The sequence below is a fragment of the Trichechus manatus genome, unplaced genomic scaffold (assembly GCF_000243295.1).
Source record: "Trichechus manatus latirostris isolate Lorelei unplaced genomic scaffold, TriManLat1.0 scaffold00030, whole genome shotgun sequence".
NCBI lineage: Eukaryota > Metazoa > Chordata > Mammalia > Sirenia > Trichechidae > Trichechus > Trichechus manatus.
The window spans coordinates 11,262,737-11,280,175 of NW_004443966.1; the positions used below are offsets into that span (position 1 = coordinate 11,262,737).

General features: G+C 36.6%; 1 protein-coding gene across 12 annotated transcripts in view; it reads right to left on the reverse strand.

Moving 5' to 3' along the window:
- Positions 1-17,439, reverse strand: part of DENND4A (DENN domain containing 4A) — a 121,484-nt gene that overhangs the window by 73,071 nt on the left and 30,974 nt on the right. For 7 of the 12 annotated variants that reach the window (XM_023729729.1, XM_023729727.1, XM_023729730.1 and 4 more), the window contains 2 exons: positions 11,228-11,560; positions 8,595-8,844 (listed from right to left, as the gene is read on the reverse strand). In XM_023729729.1, coding sequence (XP_023585497.1) covers positions 8,595-8,844; positions 11,228-11,538 — 561 coding nt within the window. In that variant the 5' untranslated portion in view covers positions 11,539-11,560. Of the gene's footprint in view, positions 1-5,815; positions 5,875-8,594; positions 8,845-11,227; positions 11,589-12,260; positions 12,441-17,439 lie in introns of those variants that run through there. The other 5 variants (XM_023729733.1, XM_023729731.1, XM_023729732.1 and 2 more) reach the window with 4 other exon arrangements.

The following is a 17,439-nucleotide window of genomic DNA, read 5'->3' on the forward strand; positions in this document are numbered from 1 at the left end:
TCTACCACTACTACTGTGGATTGTAATAATCTCCCAAGTTGTCTCCTTCCTCCCACCTTTGCTGCCCACTTCAGTCTATTACCAGGTAAAAGTGGGATCCTTTTAAACCATACATTAAGTCATGCCACTGCTCTGTTCAAAAACCTCAGTCTTACTCAGAATAAAAACCAAAGCCCTTAAAATCACCTAAAGGTTCACCATAAACTGCCCCCTACTTCAATTTCCTTATTCTCCCTCTAACTTACTCTCCTCCAAGACTTACCACTCTCCTTATTGTTCCCTAAACATGCCAGGAATGTTCCTTCCTCAAGGCCTCTTGCCCAAACTGTTTCCTCTATTTAGACCATCCTTCACCCATGACAGGTGAATGGTCAGTTCCCTTACTGTCTTCTCACTAAGGCCTACTCTGACCACTCAGTTTCAGATTGCAACCCATTCGCCAGTACTCTCAATTCCTCTTTACCCTAATCTATGTTTTCTTTTTTACCACAGCATGTATCACTTTCTAACATACTTTACAATTTATTCATTTAATATTCATTACTTGGTGTCTACTTCTCCCACTCGGATAGAACGTAAGCTATACGTTCTATGTTGTCACTAGCAGCTAAAACAGTGCTTGGCACACTGTAGGTGCTCAGTAAAGTATTTGCTGAATGAACAAATCTCAGGACAGAGGGTTCCAGGCACAGGGAATGGCAAGTGCCAAGGCGCTAACAGGAGTATGCCTGGCATGTCCGAAGAGTTAAAAGGAGGCAATGTGAGCAGAAAAGTGTGAGCAAAGGGGATAAGGGGGCCAGATGATGCAGGGCCTTGTAGGATACTTTAAAGACTCTGGCTTTTATTCCGAGAGAAACTGAAAGCCATCGGAGGGTTGTGAGCAGAAGAGTGGCATTATCTGACTTAAAGGTCACTCGGACAGCTGTGCTGAGAAGGGAGGGAAGGAGACAAGTGAGGAAGTGAGGAGACCAGTTAAGAGGCTACTAAAGTAATACAGGTAAAAAAATGATGATGGCCTGGGTAGCAGTGGGGGTGATGAAAATAGGTCGCATTCTGCTTGTATTCTGAAAATAGAGAAAACAGGATTTCCTGTTTGATTGAATGTGAAGTCTAAGAGATCCAAAGATGGTTCCACGGTTTTGGGGATGAGTAACCAGAAGAACAACGCTCACCTGAGATGAGGAAGAATCGGGGGTAAAACAGGTTTTGGGGAAAAATGAGGATTTCAGTTTTAGACAAATTAAGTTTGAGAAATATATTAGAAATCCAAGTTAAGAATCAAATGGAGCGAAGGTGAGAGGTCAGAAATGGCTATGTAAACTTGGGAGTCCTTGACACGTGGGTGGTGACAGAGATAGCCACACAGCACATCTCCTTACCTCCTTCAAGTTTTAGCTCACACGTCACTTTATCAGAGATGTCTTTTTTCAACACCTTATATGCAATAACAAGTCCTCCTCCACCCTGCCCAGCCCTCCCTACCACCCCATCTTGTATTTTTTTCCCCTCCATAGCATTTATTATCACCATTTGGCACATTATATATTTACTTGTTTATCATCTGCCTCCTAACACTAGAATTTAAATTCCATGATGGTAAGGACTTTGCTTTGCTCACGCTGAATCTGCAGCACCTAAAATGGTATCTGGTATATAGAAAATGCTTAATAGTATTTGTCAAATGAATTAATGTGAGAGGATGTGTTCATACATACATGCACACATGTGTGAACAAGTACATAAGAACAGATACACGGCACTGGGAACAAATATATAGAGAAAATAAACTACCACTACACCACCAGGGCTCCTTAAAACTAAGAAATACTTTTTTACATATTAAGACACTATTACAATAAACATGCAGGTACTAACCACCTAGATTTAACAAATGTTAACAATCTACCATATTTATTTCAGATCTTTTATTTTACAAAGAAATAAAAAAAGGACAGGTTTAGCTGTAGCCCCAGCTTCCATCCTTTTCCCTCCTCCTTAGTTAATCACTAGCCTAAAGTTAGTGCCTTTCATTACCACGCATTTTTAAAATTTCTACTACCTGAATATACGTATCCATATATAATTGTTATGTGTACTTTTTAATTTTACATGGTGATACTGAATATGTCCTTTTGTGGCTTGCTTTTTTACTCTTCAATATGTTTTTGAGAATTATCCACACTGATACAGCATATTTCATTTCTTCACTGCAGAGTCAGCAAAAGAGAGGAAGACCCGCAATGAGATGGACTGATGCAGCAGCTGCAACAATGGGCTCAAGTACAGCAACAATTGTGAGGATGGTGCAGGACTGGGCAGTTCTGTTGTACACAGGGTCGCGATGAGTCAGAATCGACTTGATAGCACCTACCAACAAGAGCTACTACTGGATAGTATTCCATAAATGAATGAGCCATAGTTTACCTATTCCCCCAGCCCTGGTGGTGTAGTGGTTAAAAGCCCAGCTGCTAACCAAAAGGCTGGCAATTCAAATCCACCAGCTGCTCCTTGGAAACACTATGGGGTAGTTCTACTCTGTCCTATAGGATGGCTATGAGTCGGAATGGACTCAATGGCAACAGGTTTGGTTTTATTAATAGATACTTTGTTTTTTCTCTCTTTTTTGCTATTATGAACAATGCTGCAGTAACTTGGCTCCTCGTGCAAAACTCTTCCTTGCTTTTTTAAACAGAGTAAAACATTTTAGTGAAATCAAGATCACCAGGATCATCATATGGATATTTGGCTTTGCTACAAACTACTCTGCTTTTAAAATTCCTAATATCTGCTTTTTTTTTTTTTAATTTTTCTGACTCACTCCTCTGTTTCAGGTTGTTTCTGCCACTTTTTGCTGTTACTGGTGTACCTGTTCTTTACAGGTCTTTCCCTCTATGTGCCTTCTTCTGCCTTTTAAATGTCATTTCTAATATGCTGTGAGCTGAAGAAAACAGGTTAGTTTGTTAGAATAATGTCGAAAGAGGAGTAAGTTAGAAGAGGCGTGGTTCTGAGAGACTCAGTGAGTAAAGTACAAGCTTTCAGTGTCTGGACTACTTTGAATGTTCTACTTTGAATGTTCAAAAGCCTTTTTTGATCTTCTTTGCTGCTTCTCATGTAATCCTTTCAAGAATTACATGAGAATTGTGCTTGCTAGATGACTCATTTCTGAATAAGTGGTGCATTATACTTGGGGAAGGCCAGGTGACAGAGCAGTCACTTAAAGGTAAGGACTAAGACAGGACTGGGAAAATGTCTGCATTACAGAAAAGACAGACAAGTTATATAAGGATTTTCATGTACGTAAGTCAGGTGTCTAAATATGAATTATTTTTCTACTTTGGCTTCTCTGATACTTAGCTCACACACATTTTACCAAATTCTCAATTGTATGTACTTAGAAAATCTGGTAAACAGCAGTCAGAAAGGATACCGTGGTAAGCACTACATGATCATTCTTTAAAAAATCCTTTTTCAAGAAAAGGCAATATCCTAAAGAATCAAAATCATAATAAATTTCTGTTTTTTGACTTTAGGTATCTGTCAGTCTTCCAAAAATATCTTCTAAATTGAACAGCTAAAAGCATAAGTCCATCAAACTAAAATGAAAGAGAATAGTATTCAAACATCTCTCCTATTTAAATAACATAGCATATAGAAAATAATACGTCTGGACATCTGGAAATATCTGAACAAAAAGCAAACATTTAAAAACTTTTATTTTAAAAAAGTTTAACGGATTATATTCTAGTTGAGATTATAGCCTCAGGAAATCTTCTCTTGATGCAAAAATATTAAAACATTTATAAAAATAAAATCTCAACACAGCTATGAGCATAATTTAATATCCTAAGCAAGATTTAATATACTAATCTTCTGGAGACACATTTTTTAAAAAGCCATGTGGATGTATAAAAGTCAAGTGGATGTTATAAATGTTGGCAAACTTGAATTTTATCAGATGGATAGGAGATTTATAAAGGATCCTCCAGCTCTCAACAAGTCAAATTTTTAAAGATAACAACAACCAAAAAAACCTTCAATAATAACCTTTGTGATTATAAAAAGGGAAATACATGACCATTTGGATATGGCAGAAACCAAAAGGAATATTCTAAAATGAAAAACAGGGACTTAGAGACACAGTAGGAGTTCCTGGGTGGTGCAGATGGTTAAGTGCTTGACCACTAACCAAAAGGTTAGCAGTTCAAACCCATCCAGAGGTGCCTCAAAAAAAACGCCTGTTGATCTGCTTCCAAAAAGTCACAGACCTGAAAACTCTGCGGAGTGCAGTTATATTCTGACACGCATGGGGTCACTATGAGTTGGAATTAATTTGACAGCAACTGTTTTTGTTTTTTTAGTGACACAGTAAAAATTATGAGGATCTGTAGGAAAAGAGCCATGGATATAAAAAGTACAAGAGTGGTTTCCAAATTTTTTCATATACAAGGTTCAGCAAGAAAGAAAGTAGGAGGAGTCACTGTTTTAAAATTAAACTTCGATCAATAGTCAAACTATCCACATTGTGGTTTACACCATGGCAAAAATTTACTTTCAGATACCTCCCTCCTTCCCTCGGAATTAAGTACATGATTTAATTATTTGTTTTGTTAACAACTCTTCTTTTCTAAATAAATTTGCTATATCAAATAGTGACATTCTTAAAAAGTTGGAAAATAAGAGCTATCTGGATAGAGTTTAGAAAGAAAAAAAAAACCTCTCAATGGGAGTTAAAAAACTCAGTAGATAGTCCCAATTTTGCCAAGAATTAGCTGTGTTAATCAAAGCCAAGTCACTTAATATACCTGGACTACACATCCTTAACTACAAATGAGTCTTTTGGACCAAATGGCCACTCTAAGCTCCCTGTCAGCTCTAAAATATTATGATTCTATTCTAAATCAATCAAAGTCCAAATTATTTAAGGATTTTGGTCTAAAATTTGAAGGCTGAATAATTCTTAAGAACTATTTCCCTAAGCTTTATGGGAGGTAGGGAAGTGGAGATATTTTTTTCCCCAGGTCAAAGCTGTAAGCCTAGTACAAAAATTATGTATGAACTTTGAGGAAAGATTCCACATATATTTCCTCGTGTCTAATAGATCAGCTTTTTTTTCTGGTTTAGAAACCCTGTAGATGGCTTTCATTCAAGCTACCTAATCGTCCAAACCAAGAATATACTGCTGGGATTATCCACACAGCAGTAATTTAGTCCCAACTGCTTCCTGTTTCCTTATATATACACCGAACAAATGTAAAAACAAGTTTCCTAGATTCTATGTCTCCTTTGGTTTTTAAAAAAGAGAGAAAATAAGTTATTATACATCTACTCCCAAGATATAAATTTGTCTTTATTATCTTACAGTCAATGGAAACAAAGAATGTTAATAAACTACAATCCATTGCAAGTTGAAATTTAACAGTTTACTGCCAAGATCAAGGAACATTCTCTATATTCAGATCTGATACTAGACTAAAGAAAAAGAAAATAATCATTTAAGAGGTTTTTATTCCTCTAAATGTTTCTTCGGAGCCCTGGTGGCTCGGTGGTTAAAAGTCAGGCTGTTAACCAAAAGGCTGGCAGTTCAATTCCACCAGCCGCTCCTTGGAAACGCCACGGGGCAGTTCTACTCCTTTCTGTAGGGTTGCTATGAATCAGAATCAACTCAATGACAATGGGCTTCAACAGTTTCAATGTTTGTTTAAAAAACTTAGCAGAAGTTTAAACATTAGTCAAACGAACTCTTCCCCAGACATTAAATACACAAAAAAAAGGGACTAGTAAAGTAGGGTAGAGTTAACCAATAGCTAACACTTACATGGGGGCATTGGTGATTCATTGGTAGAATTCTTGCCTTCCACATGAGAGACTAGGGTGTGATTCCCAGCCAATGCACCTCATGCACAGCCACCATCTGTCTGTCAGTGGATGCTTGAGTGTCGCTATGATTCTGAACAGGTTTCAGTGGAGATTCCAGACTAAGATGGACTAGGAAGAAAGGCCTGGTGATCTACTTTGAAAATCAGCCAATGAAAACCCTACAGATCACAACGGTCCAATCCACAACTGATCATGGAGATAGTGCAGGACAAAGTAGCGCTGTATTCCATTGTGCACGGGGTCACCATGACTTGTGGGGCGCTAACAACAACAATGCTTATATAGTACTTACTGTGTGTCAGGTACTGTTCTAAATTCTTTATAAATATTAATTCATTTAATCTTCACAAAAAGCCTGTGAAATAAAGTACTACTTGATCCTCATTTAACGAATGAAGACACCGAGGTTCAAAGAGTCAAGGGGCTTGTGGAAGGGGACAGTTTGAGCACAACCTGCCACCTTACCTTGAAACCCACAAATGAACCTTGCTGTTTAGGATCAGATATGTCAATCTGATGTCTTAGATGGGATGAGAGTGTGGGATGACTCCCTTTCCCAGGGCATCCTGACCCAAAACGCATCCCATAGCAGCTGGTGGACTATGAGCACATCCCTCCCCTCTGGCCCTGAGCACGTCAACATTCTCAGGAACTGTTTCGCTAAGTGTGTGCATTATATGGCACCTGGCGAACCCCATGTCTATATCTGTTCCCAGTGGAGAGAGAACAAGGTCCTTCAACTGCAACATGAGAGAGCTGTATGCAGACCACTAGCCCTGATTTGGCTGTGGGGAGTGACCTGCTGGCCATGGGGTCTGGTGCCCGCAATTGAAGCTGACCTTGCTCTGCCTCTTCTCTGTGTGAGTAAAGCATTGTTCTATCTAATATCTGTGTGTAAGTCTCACTTTTGTCGGCGACCCCAGACCTTGGCTCAACAGGACTTGTCCAGGACACATATCTGAGATTCAAACCCAGGCAGTATTTAGTGGCAGTCCATGCTCTTAATCACTATGCTACAGTGCCTCTTTATTCTTTTTAATGGAGAATAAATGCTCTCTGACAATACTGGAACCAGTGTTTCAGGATAAAGAAAAACAGAAACTCATATCTCTGGGTTTTGTTTCAATGCCGTAAATCTACCTACAAAACCTTGATTAACTGATGAGACCTAGGAATGGTTCTAATGACAATGTCAATTTACTTTGAATTCAAAACCAACACATCTACAAAAGAAATGGAAAACTCACAAATGGGAAAATATCAAGTTATCTATAAGCTTATACAGTCTTGGTAAAATACCCAACCAAATCTGAAATGGTGTGTTAAGCTGCGCATTATATCATACTTCTTCATATTTTTAAAGAGTTGTTTAAAAAAAGAATATGTGACAAAGACTGCATGTGGCCCACAAAACCTAATTTATTATCTAACACTTTACAGAAAAAGTGTGCCACACCTCTGAATTAGGAATCTGTTGCAATAGTCCTATTAAGAGATGATTATGGCTTGGACCAGGATGGTGGTAATGGAGGGATTGAGAAATGGTTCAAATACAAGATATGCTTTGAAGTTAAAGTCAATAGGATTTACAGAAGGACTGACTGAAAAGTAGAAGAGAAACTTTAAGGATTAAGCCAAGGTTTTTTTAGCTTGTGTAACCAGAAGGGTAGAATTTCCAATTACTGGCCTAAGAGGCAGAAGCTGGTTTGGAGAAAAACATCTGAAGTTCCATTTTGGACATGTTAAATTTGAAATGCCCTATTAGATAAGCTATCTAAGAAGAGAAGATGAAGTGGAAGCTGTACATACAAGAGGTCTAGGCTAGACACATAAATTTAGGAGTCTTCCAATATACAGCTAGTATAAATGATTAAATCACCAAGGGAGGGAGTTTATGCAGTGAAGAGAAATGGTCTGAGGACTAAACCCTGGGCACTCCATTATGTCGAAGTTAGGGATACAAGAAATGATCAGCAAAGGCAAAGAGGGAATGGCTGGTGAGGTGGAAGGGAAAAAGAGAGAGTACATAGCAAGAGAATACACCTCTCTTCTTGCCACTGTTTGAAGAAAGAAGAAGTGATCACCCGTATCAAAATCTGCTAAAAACTAAGACTCTGAACTGATCATTAGATTCAACAAGAGCAATCTTGGTGGAACGATGGATACAAAAAAGCCTGAATGAAAAGGTCAAAGTGAGGAAGGGGACAGAATACAGTCGACTGTTTTGAGAAGTTCTGTTATTAAGGTCAACAATGAAATGGGGCAAGAGATGGAAGAGGATGTGGGATCAAAAAGTTTTGTAAAGATGAGAGATACTGTAAAGTGTTTTACATGCTGGAGGAAATAATCAGATACAGAAGGAAAAGCAGATGATTCAAAACAAGCAGGCATGCTGAAACCATGTCCTCAAATAGGCAAGTGTATGGTATAGGATCTCGTGCACAAGTAAAGGGGTTAGCCTTGACTAGTGCATTGCTTTTGCAGTAAGGGGGGAAAAGTTATTTTTTTATTTAAAAAAAAAAAAAAAGAGAGCTTTTTGCACAGCTCCTTTTGAAAGTACAACCAAAGCACTTTCCTAAAAATAAAATATTCAACACCATTAAAAATGTATTCTTCAAGTCGGTAATTATGCTATGCTGTTTCCAAACTAAGATTTATTTAAAAGTATGCTTTTTTCATCAGTGGCTTAATATTATCAGTGCAAAAGAATCACTTACCATACTATTATTGAGATTCTTGTCGACTTTGCAGAATGTGTGTGGTGGACTTTCTCCTTTACTGGGTATAATAATACATATGTCTGTGACAGCCAGTGTATTCTGAGTCATGTTTTCAGAGGCTCTTCGGTAAGTGATATAAATTCTTTGTGATGAGGTATTGCCACTAATATTTGCAGGGCGTCCATAAGGAGTACTCTGAATAATTTCACAACCCTGTTTCAATCTTTCTTTCCAGTCATATAAAACCCTAAAAAATAAATTTAAAAATATAAAAATACAAATACACAAAGCACCGTCAAATATGAAAGGTAATATCCTCAGGCAGCATGAACTGATCCTGAATGTAGCAAGTGTGATACTTCAATCTTATTATAAGTTGGAACTGCACAGTCCTGTATAATATTAAAGAACAACTTTTCTGTAGGGAAAAAAAAAATAATGCAAGAACAAATTCAGATTAACCTTTGTGTTTTTTGATATAAACCACAGAATGGCAACAATCAGATACAAAGGTACTTGCTTTAGTGCTCTATTTAATAAAACTGCTTTTTTTTTTTTTAATCTCTAAAACCAAGTATCTTCTTTACAAAAAGCTACTTTGCATTTTGGCCAAGTTTAAAATGTCGTCTAAATACTGTACTTAAAGCACTTGGGGAAATCAAGAAAACGTCATACTTGAACAATATTAGCTTGTTTCCTCACAGAATTTACTCACTTGTAATTTAATGCTAAGCGTTGGCATTAATCAAAGATTTTTTCAAAGCCTCTACTATATTAAACCTGTTTCTGAATTTGCTACAAAAATTGTTATGCAGGCAATGTCCTCAACATCAATCAACATTCCCTTATATAATAAAATCCCATTATGCAAATAAAATTTAATGCCAGGAATTAGTCAAATTCTTTCCTTCTAACGTATTTTTGAAGTTCTCATTTTGTCCTGGCCATCAGCAAAGTTTTTTTTAACTTGCAATATTTGATTTTGAAAATTTAGAGCTAAATTTGATGCTTAATCATTGCAACTATGTTTATCCTAAAACTAGTTAAATAATTCCAACTCATGGCAACTCTTAGTGTGCCAGAGTAGCACTGTGCTCCACAGAGTTTTCAATGGTTGATTTTCAGAAGTAGACCACCAGGTCTTTCTTCCAAGGTGCCTCTGGATGGACTTCAATCTCCAATCTTTTGGTTAGCAGCCAAGTGCATTAACCGTTTGCACCACCCATGTTTACCCTGATGTTAGCTTAATGGCTTACTCCTCCTTTTGATCCCATTTCTCTCTCTCTCTATGTGTGGTCTAATCTTTAAAAAAAAAGGGCACAAAAACACAGAGAAGTTAGATACATCTAAATTCAAATTCCTGTGACTGTTTATGAGTTGCATTCCCTTAGGCAGTTAGTCAGCCTCTCTGGGCCTTATTACTTACTACTCAGCTATAAAATTTTAAAAATCTAACTCATAGGGTCTTGAGGAATTAGATGAGAATGGGAACGTCTCCAAAATAAACAGTGCCTGGCACACATCTGCTCAACTAAAAACAGGAAAATAAAAATACAACAAATGGAACAATAACAACAAAACACCATTTATCACTTCAAATCCTTAAGAGATATGTGACATAAATACATTCACTGCAGAAAATATCTGTTTTCTTTAACTGTGCTGTTATAGCCATAATTGTCTATTACTATTATTTGATTTTTATATTGCCAGTTAGCCTTTCTTGTCTAATTAAAATGTAAGCTTTTTAAAGGCAAGAATGATGTCATATCCTCCACAATAACTAACATACAATAATAGCTATAAGAGTAGTTAATTTATTCACCCCAGTTCAAGTATTTTCCTACAGACAATCCCTCCTATGCTTGGAAAATTCCTTATCTCTAAACTATGAAACTCCAACACCCAAACAACGATCTGCAACATTTCCTTCATTTTATCCACAAGCTAGAATTCGGAGTATGGCCATGGGTCATAGGGGCAAAGCCCACCTATTCGGAAGACCACATGATCTAACAGCTAGCTTACTTTCAGAAGCCGTTTACTAAATATGTAAACTTTATATGAAGCAACATAGTAGCTGTTTTGAAACCAGTGTAAAATTACTGAAAGATGTTAACAGAATAAAGACAAATTGTTTAATATGACTTTTTGATATCGAACACATGACAGAATAAAAAAAGTCGAAGGAACTTCAGGAGCTCTTCCAAGCCATCCTATCTTTCCTCAAGCATCAGTAAACATGACTATCCACTTTCAGACTCAACACATGAGAAATGGAACTTTTATAGCCCCTTTCTGATGGCTTCGGTAGGAGTACTGAGATCTTTCTTATTTTTAACCAAAACATTGTAAGTTAAGCCCATCCCCTTTTGGAACAGAGCAATGGAAAACAAGAAGACTAATTTTCATTCCTTATAAACCCAGACATGATAAAAGTGCTGGGAACCTGTAGGACAAAGGGACACTGAAAGGGGATAGGGACAAAATATAGAATTCTGCATATAAACTTGTCTACTTTTCTAAAGCTGTCAAACTTCTACTAACAAATGAATTGAACAGTTAACTTCAAAATCTATAAGGCATATTATTTGGATCAATAATAATAAAACATTTTAAAAAGCACTTACCCCAGATCTGTGAGTGGCGGCTTATCTCTTCCTCTTCTATAGCAAAGGTAAATCTGTGGCCCCACAAGACTTCCATTATTGAGATCAGCTGACAGTCCAGTTGGAGTAACATCAATACACACATAATCCTGTGGCACTTCCTCCCCAAGAGATTTAATAATAACTGAAACATCTGTGATAGGTTCTTTTGGTTTAGCTACTTTATGACAGGCATCATTGAAGTGAATTTCTTCTTCAAGAGGCTTTGAAACATCAGTTAATCCTGCTACAACAAAGTAGTCAGCAACACGAGGTCCCTTGTCTTCAATCATCTTCCATTACAGAAGGTTACATCTGGGAGGAAAGTAAAAGGTAGTTTCTCCTATAATAAGGCGGATAAATGTAACTGGTTTGTGTGCAAATAACAAAAACTACAAAAAGAGCACCACTGATAAACACACGAGTCTTATCCATTTTACTTTCATATTTAAAAGGTATACCTGTTTTTTTAATGGGAATACCTTAGCATTGTTTTCTGATTATAAAAGTAATGCATGAGTTTCTATTTCTGGCAATACAGAAGCCTAGATTATTTAAATGTACAACAAATACCACCCTTTTAAATGTATAGATTAATTAGCAAAAACAGGAAATTATTAAGACCCCGAAACACTGAGGAAACCAAAAGCGAGAATAGTGTGTAGAAGCTGATGGGGGCGGGGGACGGACTGCAGACCTCCTCAGTAATGAAGGGGTTTACATGGAAAAGGCACTGCCTTGGGACAACATAAGACAGGAAACTGGAAATGAGACACCTGTCTAAAGCCAAGAATCTCAAAGGACTACACCCTCAGTTAAAGAGTGGGTTATAAAAACCCATTCACTGGCACAGGGAGACAGTAATAATAAAAAAATTTTCCTCAATCTGGGCCCCAGGTTGCAACGGAGTGGTGGGGAGGGAGGGTCTCCTCGGAATTCGTAACAATAGACCTACTCACATTTGGATCTGGGGTTTAAATTTAAGCCATTTGCAAGCTCCAAAATGAGAAATTACCAGTAAAAGTGTTCCCAGGCTAGTGATACCCTCGGGAAGCACATGCAGCTGCAGAGGTTACACCCTCAACCCAGGAAACACAGGCTTTCCACAGATGAAGCCCAGCTGAAGATGGGCTCCTGTTCCAAAACTAAAAAAACTATAAAAAACTACAAGGAAAAGTCCACCATGAACGAGTCTCTGCAGAAACAACAAAGAGAAGAATTTTAAACAATAAAAGTAAGGCAGAGATTAGAATAGTAATGCACGTTTATAGCAGATTCCAAGAAATAACAAAGCAGAGCAGCCCACCATGTATCCACAAACACTTCAACATCAAAATCTCCTTCAGCTGTCTAGTACCCTTGAAACCCTGTGTTGTTCTTTAACTAGGAGAACGTACCACACAGTACTGTCATTACTTATATGCCACTTTATAGGGAAAGTTTAATCTAAAACAGCATTTCCCAACACGTGTTTCATGTTAGACGTAGTTCCAACAAATGCAAAGAAAGGATTCCATGGACAAATAAATAAGGTATAAATACTATATGCCTCTTTTGGATATTTACAATATATATGAAAATATTAACGTCTCGAGAAAGACTTTTAATGAGGTACCTTTGATTTTGATAAAGATACCTGATTAATTTTGCTTAATCCAGGAATTCCCCAGGCTATTCGAAAACTGGACCCTATTTTCCCACTTAACAACTAGAAAAAAAGTCCTCAGAACATGCTTTAGAAACTGCTAATTTATGGTAAAATTAACAACCTTTCCATGCAGACTACAAAATACCTGAGGGCAAAGAAATTCTTAGGTAGCATACTTGTTTATGATACGATTACTACCATTTCCATCACAATCCCTAAACTCATTCAATTTTCTACATTGCAAAAGTTATGAGTTTTCATAATTCTTGCCACTTTTTGTAGAATCTATGTTTATTGATCAAATATACTCTGTAAATATTCCCACTATTAGCTTGGAAAGCTAGCCTAATAAAGGACTATACGATCCTACTTATTTTATTTAGATATATACGGCTCCTGTGCAGATAATAAAGGGCACAAAAGGTTTCTGCACATAATAAAGAACTTAGACTTTTCAGAAATGCCTCCTAGACTGATAGTAAAGAGAAAGTTACAACAATTTATTCTCCTGAGAAGACACTGTTAAATGCTGAATAGTCACTCTCAGCTGGCTGCATATAACAGGTGCTCCACAAAAAACATGTTTTACCTAGTTGACCACCTATTCATTTAAAAAAAAAAAGTAAAATAACAACAAATGCACTTTTGTATTCAACTTTTTCTCCATTTCATTAAATAGTCTTTGAAAACAATTTTTAATGGCTACATGATATTTTATGGAGCCCTGGTGGAGAAGTGATTAAGAGCTAACAAAAAGGTTGGCAGTTCAAATCCACCAGCCACTCCTTGGAAGTCCTATGGGACAGTTCTACTCTGTCCTATAGAGTCACTATGAGTCGGAATCGACTTGACTGCACACGACCACCACCACCACAACATGGTATTTTACGGATGTACCATTATTGATTTAACTATTCCCTTATTATTTATCATTCATTACTTCTACTTATTTTGCTAATATTTTTTAAATGCTACAGTGAAAAACCTTGAACAGAAACCTCTTCTTTCTTCTGGATAAATTTACTGAAGTAGAATTACTGGGTCAAAAGTTACATAACCAACCTGTGTATGTGTTTATGTGCTTATAGGAGTACATGAATTTAACTTCCCTTTCATATTAATGAAGAGATTAAAACATCTTCGTGTTATTTAGACTAAAGCATGCAGTCACTATTGCATAGAATACGGTCTTATGTCCTGTTATGCAGAAAAAAGGAAAAAGGAATGGAAACAGTACTAACATTAAAAAAAAAAAAAAATATATATATATATGCATATATATATATTTGCTTGGATATATAATATATATAATATAAAATGATTAAAAATATATAATATAAAAATATATATATATGAAAAAGCTTTTTGAAAGCTAATACCTTAGCTATTAGAAGTAAACAGATATTATACTAATAGTAAGTGAGGCATTGGTGGTTCAATGGTAAAATTCTCACCTTCCATGTGGGAGACTGGAGTTCAATTCCCAACCAATGCACCTCATACACAGCTACCAACCATCTGTCAGTGGAGGCTCGTGTGTTGCTATGATGCTGAACAGGTTTCAGCAGAGCTTTCAGATTAACACAGACCAGGAAGAAAGGCCCAGTCATCTACTTTTGAAAACCCTATGATTCACAATGGTCCAAACTGCAATCTATCATGGGCATGGTGCAGAACTGGGCAGCGTTTCTTTCCATTGTGCATGAGGTCACCATGAGTTGGGCTCCAACTCAAATACTAGCTAACAACAACATACTAATAAGCAGATAAATGGGAGAAAGTTGTATGGAAAGTTTCTTTTTATTAGAGCTTCCTGGTTTATAAAATTTAATAATCTGAACTCACAATTGTATACAGTGAATAACCATTAAAAGGGACACGTTACTGTTCTTCATCAATAAATATTAAAAAAAGAACAATTTTTTAAGTGGTGATAAAATCCTTACATCCACTGACAGAAAAGGCAAGTATGTATCATCCCGGTCCTCTTGCCTTGTTTGTGTGCATGTTTGTGTCTTCCGTTTATTCATTGGGGGCTGGTGATGATTGGGAAAGTAGGCAATATATTTTAAGGCACAGCTGACAGAGCATATAATAAGAATAACATAGCTAGCAACATCACAGATGACTTCTTATAAGATCTAAACGTTCTTTAATTCATTCAGGATAGGTCTATAATACAAAAAACACATCTCTAGTTTTTACTTTAAGTCAATTGTTTTTTAAACGAAGTTTGGGGTTTGAAGCTACAGGGATGACAATGTTAAAAATTAAGAGGCAAAGAAAATATTGAAAATATAGAAATGAATAATTAATAAAGACTTCCTGACAATTCCATTAAACTAAGACTTCCATTGGCATGTGAAATTTGGAATCCTCCTGGAAGATACTAAATATCTAAGTTAAGGCAAAAGTGCCTTGTGTTGGCAAGACACACCATAAATTACCTGGAAAGAGTATTTGGAGAAAACATTCCTGATTACAAAAAAATCTGGACTTTTAACATAGTACTTTAGAGCAAAAACTCTACAACAATAAGCAGGTAAATTTTTTAAAATTCATTTTTAGAAACTGGGGGTTATAAAAAACAAACATTTGATTCAAGAGTTCCCTAAATAATCACGGTAATATAAAACTCTCAAACAATTTTACTCACGATGAAGCAACAATGATACTACATCATATACAATAAAACCTGCAAAAGCCGGAACCTGTATAAGGCAGAAACCTGTCAGAGAAAACTCAAATATTTTCCACCAACAGCAAGTGATAGAAAAGGCAGAAAACTTGCGAGACGCTGGAAAACAAGGCAATCCCTTGGAGTTCCAGCTCTCACAGGTTTCACTGTAGTTCACTGCACAGTGCCTGGGTCTTAAAAGCTTACAAGCAGCTGCCCAAGGCACAACAATTGGTCGCTATTTGCCTGGAGCAACAGAGGAAAGAGAGTCAGGAATCACCACCACCACCTATTGCCTCAAGCTGATTCCAACTTACAGCGACCCTACAGGTTTCCAAGGAGCGCCTGATGGATTCAAACTGCCAGCCTTTTAGTTAACAGCCGTAGCTCTTAACCACAATGCCACCAGGGTTTCCAGATTCAGGAATAGGAGGAGGAAATGGATGTATGGCTAACTGCGTCCATGAACGGCTGACTCCTTTGCCATGAGACCAGAAGAACTGGATGATGCCTGGCTACCATTACTGAACATTTTGATCAAAGATTTTATAGAAGAATCCTGATCTAAAGGGGGAAAATGCAAAACAGAATTTCAAATTCTAATGGAGTCAAGACTTTCTGGAGCCATGGAAGCTGGATGAACACCTGAAACTATTGCCCTGAGATAATCTTTTAACCAAAAATATCCCCTGAAGTCTTCTTAAAATCAAACAACAGTTTAGCTTAACTAGTAAAGAATGTCTGCCTTGAGCATTATGCTTTTAAGGTCTACCTACAGTGGATTAATTTGACAACAGCAACTCGAAAGATTATATAGGCAGTAAGTTTATGTTAATGGGGGAAGAACAACTCAGAAAAGGAGGGTGAGAATGGCTGTATAACTTGAAAGTGTAATCATGAATTGTACATGTAGAAACTGTTCAGTTCGTGAATGTTTTGCTGTGTATATTCTCAACAGAAACAATAAATATAAATTATTAACAAAAATACTACACCATAACCCAATGATTGTTTTTTAATTCTTCTTTGTTCAACATGGTAAAAATAATGTAAGTAGTTAGATCATAAGATAAAATGTTTACAGGTATCTCCTTAAATTTAAGAAACCTGCTTAGGAAGTATTTCACTTTAAATTTACATCTATTTTTTTTTGAAATATACAAAACAAGAAGGATGTGTTTTCTATTCCTAAAAGGTTGATGAGAACTAAACTGCAAAGTTATTATAAGAAAGCTCTTACTCATTCAGCAGCTAATGGAGAGTGGTTTCTGTTTTGCCTCCCTTTCAAACTCTGCCCAATCAATTTAGATTCTCTTTTATTTCTTCTCTCAGTCTATTATGTCAAAGTAGTTATGCATTTGCTACCTAGACTAACTCGAAGGACAAGAAAAGGCAAGAGTGGACATCAGAGGAAACATTTAAAAATTATATATATAAAAAAATTCTGTCCATAAAAGTTTGGCAAAACTATAAGTTATTACTGAAATGGTAAAAGGAGCAAAAGCCTCCTGGATAAGGCCTGATAATGGCAATAAACTCAAATTTATATATTAAAATAGTCTAATGGACCAGTTCAACTCCCCCTACTCCAGTTCACTTAAATAAGCTAGAAAAAATTTTCTGTTTTCTTTTTTTAACATTATTTCCCAGTTCAAGAACCTAAACTAGCTCATCTTTTCTTACATTATCAAAACTAAACTACAGACTGTCACTCCAATCTCTTCTAACTTCATCTTTCATCCTTCCTCCAACCAAGGTTATCTATCCATTGTCCTTCAAATAAAGTTTTGTTCTTTTCCACTTGGATTACACATACTATTTCTTCTTTCTGGTCAATATATTGTCATCGTATTTTTTTTTTTTTTTTTT